General features: G+C 31.7%; 1 protein-coding gene across 3 annotated transcripts; it reads right to left on the bottom strand.

Annotated features, from left to right (window-relative positions):
- Positions 1-9,137: 9,137 nt before the first annotated feature.
- On the bottom strand, positions 9,138-13,977 carry LOC140973972 (glycine-rich RNA-binding protein RZ1C-like). 3 transcript variants are annotated; one of them, XM_073437145.1, is made up of 4 exons: positions 13,880-13,977; positions 13,673-13,792; positions 9,733-10,229; positions 9,138-9,563 (listed from the first exon to the last, which is right to left on the bottom strand). In XM_073437145.1, the coding sequence occupies exons 2-4, from the start codon at positions 13,784-13,786 to the stop codon at positions 9,314-9,316; spliced, it is 861 nt and encodes a 286-aa protein (XP_073293246.1). In that variant the 5' UTR covers positions 13,787-13,792; positions 13,880-13,977; the 3' UTR covers positions 9,138-9,313. The 3 variants fall into 3 exon arrangements, with proteins under 3 accessions (XP_073293246.1, XP_073293247.1, XP_073293248.1); XM_073437146.1 differs by lacking the exon at positions 13,880-13,977 and adding an exon at positions 10,340-12,937; XM_073437147.1 differs by lacking the exon at positions 13,880-13,977 and adding an exon at positions 10,340-12,929.
- Positions 13,978-14,222: the final 245 nt, after the last annotated feature.

Genomic DNA, 14,222 nt, shown 5'->3' with positions numbered 1-14,222 from the left:
AAGCAAGTTTGGTGACCTTGATTCTTCCTATTTCCGGTATCCCCTTGTTACTTGTCGAGGGAAGTGGTGAGGGCTCAAGAAGTGATGCAAACTCGACCAAAAGACTTGTATTATTTCGTTCATGGATGACCCAAATAAGATATTCAACCCAAATAAAAAGTAATACTTTTTCATGGATGACCCAAATAAAAGATTCGAACCACGAAATTTATCCGTGAGACCGTCTCACAAGAGTTTTTGTGTCAAATTTTTTACAATTATATGTGTGTATCATTTTGACATGGAATTCGCAATCAATATCTTTCGGGTACGCGCATGATAAATCTCGGCTATTTTACAATTATATTTTATCCATATATATATATATGTGCATGATTTGTTTATTGAATTTCGAATATGATGCGGGATTCGAGCATTTTAAATCTCTTTTGTGTTTCTTCTTTTTGATACATCAATTAAAATAACTTCATTTGTCAATTTTACATCTGAAGGGAGATAAGTTTTAGGTTTGAATTTTGTTTTTTTAATACAATTTCGCTGTAAAATATGATTTTTTTATTAATTTTTAAATCCATTTTGAAGCAGAAAATTTTATATATATATTAGTAGGTCTCCTGTCAACCATGTCCATATTTACAATAATAAGTAATATTTTTGGTATAAAAATTAATATTTTTTTATTAATGAATCAAATATGATATCTTTTCAAAAAAGTTTGTGTGTATTATAAAATCTAGATTGTATGAAAATTCAACTAGAATATCTCATAATAGAGGGAAGGATTTGTTCCCATTTGTTTACTTGTGATTCGTGGTGCACTCTATTATAGTATGTTCTATAGAATTTATTAATGCCAGCGCAAAGGTTGACTCTTATATGTCATGCAGACTTGAAATGTGAACTACTTGTCATCAACGTTGAATATTCATTTTATTTATTTATAAACAAATCATAGGGGCCAACCTAGGGCAATGTTGCCTTTTATTATTGTATTTTTAATTAATTTATTTATGTATTTATTAATCAATTTGTCTTATTCTTTGTACCTGTCATTTTATAAAAATACTATGCATGGTAAAGTTGCAAAAATATAAAATAACCAAAGTTTTTGCTACATAATTCGTGGAGAACATTGACATTGGTTTTGATACTAATTATAATATCGAGTATTTGTATTTTTAGCAAAAGATATACCAATTATCGAATCAACTGTTTGTCGTTTTACTAAAAGTTATAGCTGACGATAACTATTATATTGAAACATCTTAAACTATATAATTGTTGAACTACCATGGTTTGATTGTCATCCTAACAATGATATTTATTGTTTTCCCCGATAAGTTAAGAGAACGGCGTGACAAATGCAACATTGAAATTATGGGAAGTTTACAAAAAGTGAATAAAATTTCAATTATCCATTTTGTCTTAGTTGAAATGGAGTGAAGTTAACCCGCGATATTAAATTATATAAATTGTATTTTTTATCCCATAAATTAACTTTCTAGGTTTCTTCCCAATCTCATCATCAAATTATTTTTTATGTTTTTAAAATCACAAATTATTTGTTTCAAATATTGCATTCTTTGTTTATTTATACGTACATATGTATCCAACGAATGTCTGTACGATTCTCAAATATATTCTCTCCGGTTGACCACGTCTCCATAAATTTACATTTTTTAATTATAAAATAAAATAAAAAATTTGTATTTAATGAAGTTTTGTAAAATAATCTACAAATCTTATAATTTATTATATAAATTTCTTTAAATAATGATATATATCTCCTACAGCACATAATGTCCCTGACATGTGATTTTTATTTTCATTATTTTTTTCAAAAATAAGAATTAAATATATTCCATCATGATCTGTTATTTATGGTGTCAACAACTAATTACACAAGGTTAACTAGGAAGAGGCCGATACGCTGCCACCAGGTGGCATTATTAAAAAATCAATATTAAATTAAACTACGCGTTTAATCATATATTATATTAAAAATAAGAAGACAATTAATATATTTACGAAAATATAAATGTGTCCATAATTAAATATTGTATGTATTAACCCTCATGTGTAGAAACTCTTATAAATCGCATAGTCGCGATCGAAGTTCATGAGCCGATGGGGTTCGAGTCGGAACCAATGGGTCAAAGGGTTGGAAGGTTGATAGAAACTGTTCGTGTTTCGGTTTTGATTTGATTTGAACTATTGATTTTTTAATATAAATTTTTGTTGGTTTAAAGTTATTCTAATTAGTATTAATATACTTTCAAAATTTCCAAATCTAGATTAAAAAATTTAAAACTAAAAAATGAAGTTTAAAATTTGATGGAAACCTAAAATTTAAAAGTTACTACTACGTAGCTAGTTTTTCTTAAAGAAAATTACTACTAAGTACTAATTAAAATTTAATTCTAAGGGATTTTCACTTTTTTTTAAGGAAAAATTGCAAAAATATCCTTAAGTTGACCTGTTTTCAGTTTTCAGGTAGTCAAAATCGGATCTTGGTCTAGTAAGTTGGTTTTTTTTTAGTTTTTATCATATTTTATCGGAGCGTGACGTGACATCTTATACACTAGCATTTTCAGATATCACATGTGCATTTTTTGATGTACACGTCATCACTAAATACAAATAAACTTAAATTACAAGACCAATACTCAATTTTGATAATTTAATTAAAAGAGTAAAACACAAAAATAGACGAACTTTGATATGAAGTTTTGACAACTTAAAAAGGACTAAGTTTGTCCACGTCTCATCTTTCGGATATGGAGGAATCAAAGCCTACTGTATTTTTTTTGTCTCTTCTATCAAACTAATTACGTGTCTTTTTAGGGTTTCAAGTGTGAAATATACGAAGCATGCATGGACTTAATTTAAGGATTAATTGGGATTCATTCTCTCAATCTAAATATAAGTTAGTGATTCATCCTACGTGTAAGAGAAACTTAATTTTAACTTATGATCTGACATGTTTTTCATTTCAACTCACTGAAATTAAAAATCCAAAAATTATATCACATATACCCAATTCATGTTAAATGATGCTCAATTTTAAGTCACTTGATATCTGAAATATGACAAAAACTTGTGTGATACGGTCTCACGGGTCGTATTTGTGATACGGATCTCTTATTTGGGTCATCCATAAAAAAGTATTACTTTTTATGCTAAGAATATTACTTTTTATTGTGAATATGGGTAAGACTGACCCGTCTCACAGATTAAGATCCGTGAGACGGTCTCATATGAGACCCACTATTGAAATATATATAGTTGTATCTTATTTTCAACAATATTTTATCTTATTGTCTCAAAAAAGTGTTGATATTTCATACTTAAAAATTATAAAGCAAAAACTTGTGTGAGACGGTCTCACGGGTCGTACTTTGTGAGACGGATATCTTATTTGGGTCATCCATGAAAAAATATTATTTTTTATTGTGAATATCGGTATGATTGACCCGTCTCACATATAAAGATTCGTGATACCGTCTCACAAGAGACCTACTCAAATTATAAATATATATATATAATTTGATTTAATTGATACTTAAAATTTATACATTTGTTCTATAATCACAATTATTTGTATCTATATTTATTGTTTTAGTTTTCTAATTGTCTTCATATGACGTAGATAATATACTAAATTAAATTTTATTAATACATGAAACTCATAAATTTATATCACAATTTCAACTATATGTACTTATTTAAACTCAAAAAATATCATGAAGCTGAAACAATAAAAACATGTGAGACCAAGGAGCTCAAACTAAATTTTCTGACATAGAAACTGAATATTAAGTTATATTTGATGTCAGAGACTTAATCTCAAGTTTCCCTTAATTTAAAATGTTCAATTAAGAATTATATAATTATCTCAATTATTTTATGCACTTTGGAACCATAGTCATGTAAAAACCCTTGCACCTAATTTAAAGGTTGATATAATAATTTAGTGCGTATTGTCGTGTTGATATGGAGCACAAAATTGATATTTATTTTTTTAAAAAAATAAGTAAAAACAAAATTACTACATTAATAAACAAAATTATTCTTATTCACCCTATTAAAATTATTATAGATATATATATGAAGTGTTGGAAGTCAAATTAAGCTTATAAAATTAGCTGAAACGTCTCCATGCATACATGTGGAGACGTTAATTATAAATTTATAATAATGACTTTGGATGAGCCTAAGACATCGAACGGCTAAAGGTAAGATTCGGATTCCTTGAATTAAGCATAGGAAAAGAAATATTTTTATATTAAGTGTTTTAGAAATATTTAGATGTGCGTTGAATAGAAAAAAGAGTATGTCTCTTGTGACACGGTCTCACGAATCTTTATCAGTGAGACGGGTCAACCCTATCGATATTTACAATGAAAAGTAAACTCTTAGCATAAAAAGTAATATTTTTTCATGGATGACCCAAATAAGATATATGTCTCACAAAATACGACCCGTAAGAGCGTCTCACACAAGTTTTTGCCTAGAAAAAAATAGGGAAAATTGTTTGTTTCGTCTTCTATACTCGACGCTCTGCGATTTTGAATCTCTATTTTATGATAACTGAGTATTAATTATGTATTTTTCGTTTATTTTTTGTAATTTTGATATAATGTTTTATAATTTTAGTTTTTTTTAAATGCAAGTTATTACGCGGCAGTACTGGATACATTAGCGTGTCATGCTAGCACAACCAACATCAGTGTCACGTAGAAACATATAGGAATTTGAAAAAAAAAACATATTAAAACTGAAATCCAATAGTATAAATTACTAAAATCACAAAGATACAAATACGAAAGACAAAATTTATACATTTTTTCTAAAAATAAGTGATAATACATTGAATTGTCTTTCTAGTTTAGGTTTGTTTGGTTCGGCCCCTCAATTTTAAGGTGTGCTAATCTAGTCACCCAAATATGTTAGAGTTGTCTAGGTCACCTCCCCGACATCGTTAACTTCCCTGTCAAAGTTTAAAATGTACAAAACAAAAATTTCAGTTTTTCTATCATGTCACATATTTTCACGTCTCAATAACTTCCTATTTAATTAAAAAAATCAAGTGTAGAATATTCTAAACATGTTCAAATGGAGTGGGTACCTCCAGAAATTATTCCTAATGACCAAAGCTCAATGGTCAATTATCAAATTATAAATTCACACGTAAATAATTAATCCTTAACCATTATAATGTTCACTTTATCATTTATGACCAAGCTAAGTAATGTATAAAAACAATCGGGCAAAAAAATTGACTGAAATTGTCACGTCTCATGTCCAAATCCACACAAACGTGATTCTTTCTTATAATCACCCCTAGTCCATAACTCTATGTCCTCGTTGCGGTCTAACCCTTGATCTACCATCACGAGGAATCTAGGGGTATCTCCTATGAGTTCAGGAGGTTGTTCGGGTAGATATAACACTTTGTCTTGAAAGTTCAAGAGGTGGCTCTCACTCATGTAGTATTTCTCTGTATAACATTTATTTCTCAGTGTTCCGGCTGATGACCGTATCTAATATCATTTTGTTACTCCCCAGGCCCGTGCAACCGTGTTGAGCAATGGGCTCTTGTAGCAACGATTTCGTATTCGTCATCATTTTATAAAAATAATTAACTCAAATTATTATTGAAATAATGTGTAAAGCCTTGTATTAACTTTTTTTAACTTCATTTTTTAATCCATGTGAGACAAGGCACAAGGGGTACTACATAAATTGGAAAAAAAATACAGTTTATTGAACTAAAACTATGAATTAATGAAGTATAATACCTCATACTAAGTACTTTTGATCTCTAAAATACTCTCTCAAAATGCCCGTTTTCCATGATATTTATAGTTTTATATATTTTAAACCAAAGATAACAAAATAGAAACTTAGATATTAACTTCGAATGTGAAAAAGAAAAAAAGAATAACTTCAATATCCTTACACGTTAACATGTATAAAATATTTTATATTAAATTTTTTTATATATATACCTATCTCATGTTAAGAGTCACTGGTATAAAACAAGAGTAATTTTCTTGTGTGACCATCCCACGGGTTTATATACATGAGACGAGTCAACACGACTTGTATCTACCATTAGAAGTAATGTTTTTAGCATAAAAAATAATATGTTTTTATGATTGATTTATATTAGATATTTGTATCACAAAATTGACATGTAGGGAGGATCAGAAAGTTGTACATCAATTCAAAAATATTTCCCACTAATTATCTAGATCCGGACTGTAATTCTAAACTTGTGTGCCGATATATTCATGTCATATATATTTTATGTTTTTCTTACTTTTAATTATTCTTTTATTGAAAATATTGTCATGATATTGGGATAATGAACCAATCCTGTAGGATATATTGTTTGGACATGATTGGATTAAGGGATTAAGAGTATAAACAAATCTGAATCAAAAACAAATTAAACCAGATCATATTTTTCAATAATTATTTACAAAGAAATTTATTTATTACACAACATAATCAGAAATTAAATCGAACCAGACTAAAATGTTTCCTTTCCCAATCTGTTTTCAAGCAATTCAAACCGATTCAACATTGATGTCGGTTTCAGTTCAGTGTCGAACCAATTAAACCGGTTCCGTATTCTAATGGCCATCCGAACATATTCATTTTCCTAGTAATTTAAGTAAACCTCGTGGATAACGGTGGTCCAAGTGCCCGACGTAGCAAAATGCTGGTTTTTGTCAATGACCAAAAATATAAGGCGTTTGATCTCTCATTTTCAGAAGAGTGTTCGCTTTTGAAAATTAATTAACACTCGAAAGCGAAGGGTATCAAATTGATTCAAACCATGTTTGGCTGAAATTCGGGGGAGTGGGTGAATTTCGGCATTGCTTCCCCACGTGTATCTGAACTGTGGTCTCATTCACACGAAGCCTGACATTTGCACAGTTCACGACTTTCCACACCTTTGCAAAGAGAAAATAATACATAAAAAAATCACTTGTACACAAGGCAACTTTGGTCGGTATATATACACACATATATATATATATACACACACACACATATATATATATATATGTGTGTGTGTGTGTGTGTGTGTGTATATACATGATAATTTTGTAAAGAGCGACGGTTTGATGGTGTATTCTTGACACAAGTGACCATTGTTTTTAAAACGATTTGTTTAGACTTTATTTTGTATATGTTATTTTGTTGTTACTTTTCACGTATTGGATTGCATCTTATTTAACATTAATATTCATCTCAATTATATTTGTTGTAATTTTTATTGATTCGTCGTATTGAGGCCAACTTCTTTTTTTTTTTTTTTTTTTTTTTTTTTTTTTTTTTTTTTTTTTTTTTTTTTTTTTTTTTTTTTTTTTTTTTTTTTTTTTTTTTTTTTTTTTTTTTTTTTTTTTTTTTTTTTTTTTTTTTTTTTTTTTTTTTTTTTTTTTTTTTTTTTTTTTTTTTTTTTTTTTTTTTTCTTTTTTTTTTTTTTTTTTTTTTTTTTTAATGTTGTGCTTGTTTGTGATGTCATGATTGGTCATCCATAGGGATTTGACGTGTCCAGTGAAATATCAGCTGGTGGCACCATAGTAATTTAAGATGTGGAGATTTAGTTCCTAGATATTATGTATTATACTATTGCAAGGTTGACACACTTGTTAGGGAGATATCATGTGTAGTATTATGATATTTTACGATATTTAGATTGACGGATTGTGTAATTGAGTCTTGTTGGCTCTGCATGTATTTAATACTGGTCAATGCGACTACATAGTTGTAGATTAATGATATTATTCTATTTTTTGAATACATAAATATTTGTTTTGTTGAACACACCTTNTGGGATCTGATCCAATTTCACATGTTCCATTCTCAAAATCTAAAAAACGGGAAATATGGCTCCGTGGGCCTGAACTTCTAGAAAAACAGTGTGGAAAGTAGTTTTTGGCAACTTGACCATAGAATAATTTTTAAAATAATAAATGGTAAACGTTTCTCAAAGAAATAATAAACCAAATTTCGGTCCAAAAGTTTTGATTATGACTTTCCGTTTAAATTTGTGGAATTTAGATGTGGGAAAAAAAAACCTAAACGACCCACCTATTTAATTTTGAAACTACTAAATAAAATAAACAGTTCGCTTCCAAGTGCCAAATTACAAAATGAAAATATTTTTTAATACTTATTATAATAATTTTTATATATGATATTTGAAAAGAATAAGATTTATATAAAGATTTTAGATCAAAATATTACCTCTAATCAATATTTGAAACTTTTGTGTACACTTGTATTTTTGCTTGATAAATTTACCTTAAATTGAGATTTATGTTATTTTTAAAATAATTTTTTTCTAATTTAGTTGTCAAGGCGTTTTTTTTTATCCTTATTATAAATAGAAATAAACATGGAAAATATTTTGGATTTTCTAAAATATTACAAATTCGGAGTACAATTAAAAAAACATTGTACTTTTAAAATCTGACACATTTATCCTATTTAGTTTTACACATGATTTTAGAAGACAGAATTTTAAAATATCATTAATTTTATGTAAAGAATTATAAAAAAACCTGGGATTTCACAATGGGGGAATTATTCCATGCTATTTGTCCTTGGAACTATTGAAATTATTTTTGTATCACATATATATATACACACACATACACACATTTTCTTTCTTTACTATTCAAATATTATAATTTTGTTCTTCAGGTTAATGTAAAATATGATTTTTGGAAGACTTTTGAAAAATGTAGGAATTATAATTAGTTGGTGTTATATTTTGCATCTAAAGATACATTTGATTTGATTTATTATTGTGGACTTCATTTTTTGGACGAGTTTAGACGTAGGACTAGCACCCACCAATCCCAAACTGTGCCTAAATTGTGTTTCTTCACAAGGAAAACCATTAAACTTCTTCACTATAACAAAGTATAATTCATAAATAGAAAATAGAAAAGTAGCCAATTAACTAGCCCCCACGCCTAAAAATTTGGCAGAGTTTGCAAAATAGTGGTGCTCTCTACGTAACTTTTCTTTTGGCCAATTCAACACAGGCCAGAAATGGTACCAACTACAAGAAAAGGACAACTCTACAAGAGATTGCAACAAACAAAATCTCATAAGATTGTGGGTTGGTAGTCGATTAAAGAAAAAGAAAGCAAGGAAATACACCAAGTATCAACCAGTTCGTTCATACCAAAAGAACAATGCTTGAGAAAACAAAGGCTTAAATCCGAATTCATCTACTGACAATACTTGTTAAAGATCCAGACAAACTGCAGAAATGCACGGCCTTTTAGTAGCGCTCCATTGAAGGGGGTCGACCTCCCCTCCTGGGGCGGTCATAGGGAGCAGGCCTCTCTCTGTAGCCTCTTCCATCATATCGTGCAGGCCCTCCTGCACCACCACCATATCGGTCGCTGCCACCAGCCCTAGGGCCTCCATCTCTGTCATAAGTTCTGTCTCTGCTGTAGCCATTTTGTGGGTAGCGTTCAGCGGCCCCACCATACCTGTCAACAGGGAACCGATCTACAACTGGGGGATACCTGAGCATATGGATTTACGCAAAAATTAATAAACTGTGAATAAATTGCCTGCAATCGGCAGTTACAAACTAAGATGTTAACTTCCAGTCTAACATTACCTAAAAAGTAAATTGAAAATTTTCAGACTAATCAATAATATTACTCTAGAATACTTCGAGTTTAAGAATACCTGTCGCTGGGGATTCGATCACGATTCCCATATCTATCATCCCTGCTGTCGTAACGATCTCTATCACCATAACGACCTCTGTCAATCCTATCATCCACATACCTATCACGATCACCAGCATATCGATCTCCACGGCCATCTGGAGCACCATACCTAGAGCGTGCAGGTGAGAATGGACGACCGCCTCGACCCCCACCCACTGATGGGCAATCTCGGGCCCAATGTCCTGGGCGGCCACACTTGAAACAAGTGTCCTGACCTGCTGACCTATCGCCACCATAACCACCACCACCACCCCTACCACCTGATGAGTAAGATCCATATCCATGAGCTGATTCTTCACCTCCCATTTTCGGCTGGGCCTTGTTGACCGAGATGACACGATCTCCAAACTCCCTCCCGTGCATATCCTTGATAGCATCCTCCATCGCCCGTCGGTCAGCAAAGGTCAAGAAACCAAATCCACGAGGGCGACCTGAATCTCTTTCTAGCATAACCTACATCAAGAGCTTGGTTTAGAGGTACCAAAAGAAAGAAAACAGTCCATTAGAATACATGTGCAGTGTTTGTAAAATTGAATACTCTGTCAGAACATCATACTCCATACCTGCTTTACACAACAAACTTGCTTGTTAAGCTCTTGGTTGTTCTTTTCTTTTCTCTTATATTGTTTTAACATTAAAGAAAAATGAGAAGCTAAAAGATTGTCAACTGAAAAACCCTACACAAGTTGCTGGGGGTTCACCGTGCAGCAGCAGAAGAGAACACCAAGAAATAAATCTACATGTCAAAGAAACCCCACAAATTTCACCTTTTAAGTTCTTGCCACAATTCAAATTCGAACAAATCAAGATATCCGCCAGTGCATCAGTTGAGACAATTACATCAGAATTTTTGCTGCAATTTTATACTGGCTCAGTTCTTAATATGATAGTAGACCATAATGACCAGTTTCAACAGTAAAAGGACTGGATTTTGAATATTTACTCAGCAACTCGGAAATTATTTTTACCACACTCAACCGGCAGACTTGAGTGTTCATACAATCAACCAACAATCAGCAATCAATCAACAATCAGCTGTACTCTCGGTCAACGAAGAGAATTCTAATTGCTGCTAAACTTCATGAACCATAAGACTTGGTCAAAATTTCATCATCCACAAGAAACCTAAAAGTCACTGGAATGTGTTCTTGACTGCTTTAAGAAACCTTAAAAAGTTGTTTGGCAACAAGGTCGGAAACCAGAGCAGAGTCTTTCAGCAGTTTATCTTTATCCAAAACAAATAGGTAACAAATCAGCACAACAATAAATTAATAATATGCTTTCCGGAGAGCACTCGCCGTCATCGGTATCAAGAAATTCAATACCATCAAACAAAATGAAGAATGCAACCCAATGGACACTACTACTGGACGAACCACACACTACTTTGGTCTCTTGTTATAGAGGCTTAGGACACAAGATGCTGGAAAGAACTTGAATCAAATCATGCATCACATCTGACACCGTTTTCGTAAGATCAACCTCCCTCTGCCAAAACTACACGTGACCCTCAACAGATATTGATATAACAAAATCTTGGGCCATGCTGTACAACGTGTCATATTTCCCACTTTGATAAGTTTTAGCAACTAGTCCCATAGGTCACAGAAAATGTTCTGATTTGCAGGAAGGTAATCAATTAAAGAAGAAAAATGGAAAAACACTTTTCTGTTACTGTTTAAAGGAGATATAGAATCCTCACTGAACATTAAATTGTTCTACACAGGAAGTCGAACACAAAATCCGACATCTGACATCCGAACATCGTGGGTATTCGAGTATAGAATGATGACAAAATTTAAAATTTAGCACCGTTAACTTGCTTCCTGTGTTGTGCAACTCTTGAAGCTCAATTTGCTCTACGAAGGTGAACGCTGATGTTACAGCTTCGAAATGGCTGCTCCGGGCAGGTTATGTAGCAAATAAGTATTAACTTGTCATGATGAAAGTTGGACAGTCTTGGAACAGACACATGACATTCAAAGTTATTGTGCAAAACAGAGCATTCAACACTAGGAAGGCAACACTGGCGAATGAACTGTCCACTAATTGGTCACCTGCTACAGAGGTTTAGTACACGCAATTCTTGAAAGAACTTGAGCCTAAACAGAGACCAAATCTGAGAATGTTCTCTTCCACATCTTGTGGTGCCTTCGAGCACTGAACCCACAATATTATCCCAACCGTCTTGATTTAACTGAAAGCCTAAGTGTACCGACAACTGTATGTCAACTCACATATAAATTATTCCTGATAAGGTTTTCATTACCAAAGATTCTCGGATTTCTAACCAGCAGCTTAAGATGTGCAATTACACATTGAAACGTGAATTCGGCGAACTTCAATTGTAAAAAGAACAAGGCAAATAACTCTTTTGCTACTATTAAAATAATAAAATAACTTCTCCGATCATTAAAAATGTTCATCACAACAACTTGAACCTGAAATCTGGCATCTGAACATTGTGGCAAATGACACACACAACAAATATAAGTGGAAGCAGGATAAGCTTTCATCTTATGATCCATAGAAAACAGATACTTGTCGCGCTGGCAGTTTAATTTTTGTTATGGTGGCAACCCATGAAGGTCTAGCAAGGAAACTTCAAGAAGGTGGTGCACAAGAAGTATCAACGTCTCTTGATTAAACATTTCAACACTCTGATAACAACAGAAGCGTCTGAACAGGGCTCGATTTGTTCAACTTCAAGCTTAGGAAAACTATTTTGTCTCAACTTATGACTAAGATTCGATATAATGCAATCAAAGTATCAGACTGTATTATCACAACTCTCATCCTGAAAATTTGAATTGCCAAGTTGTTGAAGTCCATACGATTTATATTAGAACAAGGAAAACTTCTACTAGTTTGCTATCTTATGGGACTCGCTGACGTATCATAAAAGTATTATCATAACCGAATTCCATTAAACAAAATCAACCTCTTGGCTCTGAGAAAAAAGGATCCAGACTTTAATTTCTCAGATAAGTCCACTGTTTATTCCACTTTCAAAGATGTGGGGAAATCGTAGTGATGCTTTTTTGAAAGATGCTAACATATTCATCTGACAATGCGGCGGCAGTCATGATCAACAATAAAACAGACTCAGCTTGTCCCAAGTAAATCCGCGAATGCCATCCCATATTATTGATTCTACAAAACTAGTCGATTACAATGTCAATACAACAAAAAAAAATATACACCAGTAATGCTGGACATTTTAATGGAATCATAAGTCCTTCCATATCAAATTTGAAGAATGTCGGGAAGACTTGAGCAGCGTTCAAGAAACATTCACATATTAAAATAGCAATTAGAAAAGTAAAAGTAAAAATAACATAAATAAATGAATAAAGGGACGATGAATATCGCAAAATAACTATGATGCATCCTATGATGAAGATTTTAACAAAATTATTATAACAAAAAAGTCAAAATCGGAAACCAGATTTTGCCTCAATAACAAAGTCTCCTAGATTTTAACAAAATTATTATAACTAAAAAATCAAAATCAGAAACCAGATTTTGCCTCAATAACAATGTCTCCTAGGCTAAACATCCATTAATATTTATTCAAGAGTTCCTATATCAGCCAACACTCTTTACCATCCATTAGAAATTGAACGCTCTCTAATATGTTAAGAGTTAAGACCATAAAAGTTCTACCAACAAACCTCATATTCAGCACAAACACAGAATAAAAAAGGTCCCACTGATTTTGCCCAAAAACATAAAAAAAAAAAATCAACAGCTCAAACTCAAGTGCACAACCCTACAACAAAACACAGTAAAAAATGCTTTAACACAAAGAAACTACACAAAATAACGAATTATCTACCGAATAAAGGAAGAAACAACACATATTGCGCAGTGATAGAACGAAATTGAATTCGAACCTGGCTGTCGATAATTTTTCCGAAACGGCCAAAAGCACTTTCGAGCTGACGTTCGGTCACGTCCCACGACAAACCTCCGACAAATATACGGTAGTCTTGCTCTTTGTCTGCCATTTTTTTCTGCAGAAAATAACCCTTGAATTAAATCCGAAGGAAAGAAAACAAAAACCCTTAACCTAAGTAAAGTGAAAAGGAAGAAAGCAGTACAGATTTAGGCGTAGAGAAGTTGGAAACACGGCCGTCTAGGGTTTCGAAAGAGTTGGAAAGAGCGAGTGCTGATGAAACAGCAGAAGAGATTTGGTATTTGTACGCAAAACCCTAATCGATTTTTCTTTTCTTTTTTTCCTTATTATCTTATTAAAAAAATATTTTCTCGATTTTAAATTTGTAAAAAATTATTTTAAACTACCTAAAATATGTCATTTACATAAATGATAATATAAAATAGAAGTTTACCAAAATTCATATTTATAAAGAATTCGAGAATAGATATTATTTTTGGGTAATTATTTTTTAAAATTTTTTTTTTTTGTGTTGAATAAATTAAGAG

This window comes from Primulina huaijiensis, chromosome 3 (genome assembly GCF_012295235.1).
Source record: "Primulina huaijiensis isolate GDHJ02 chromosome 3, ASM1229523v2, whole genome shotgun sequence".
NCBI classification, from domain to species: domain Eukaryota; kingdom Viridiplantae; phylum Streptophyta; class Magnoliopsida; order Lamiales; family Gesneriaceae; genus Primulina; species Primulina huaijiensis.
This window is presented reverse-complemented; position numbering and strand designations above follow the sequence as displayed.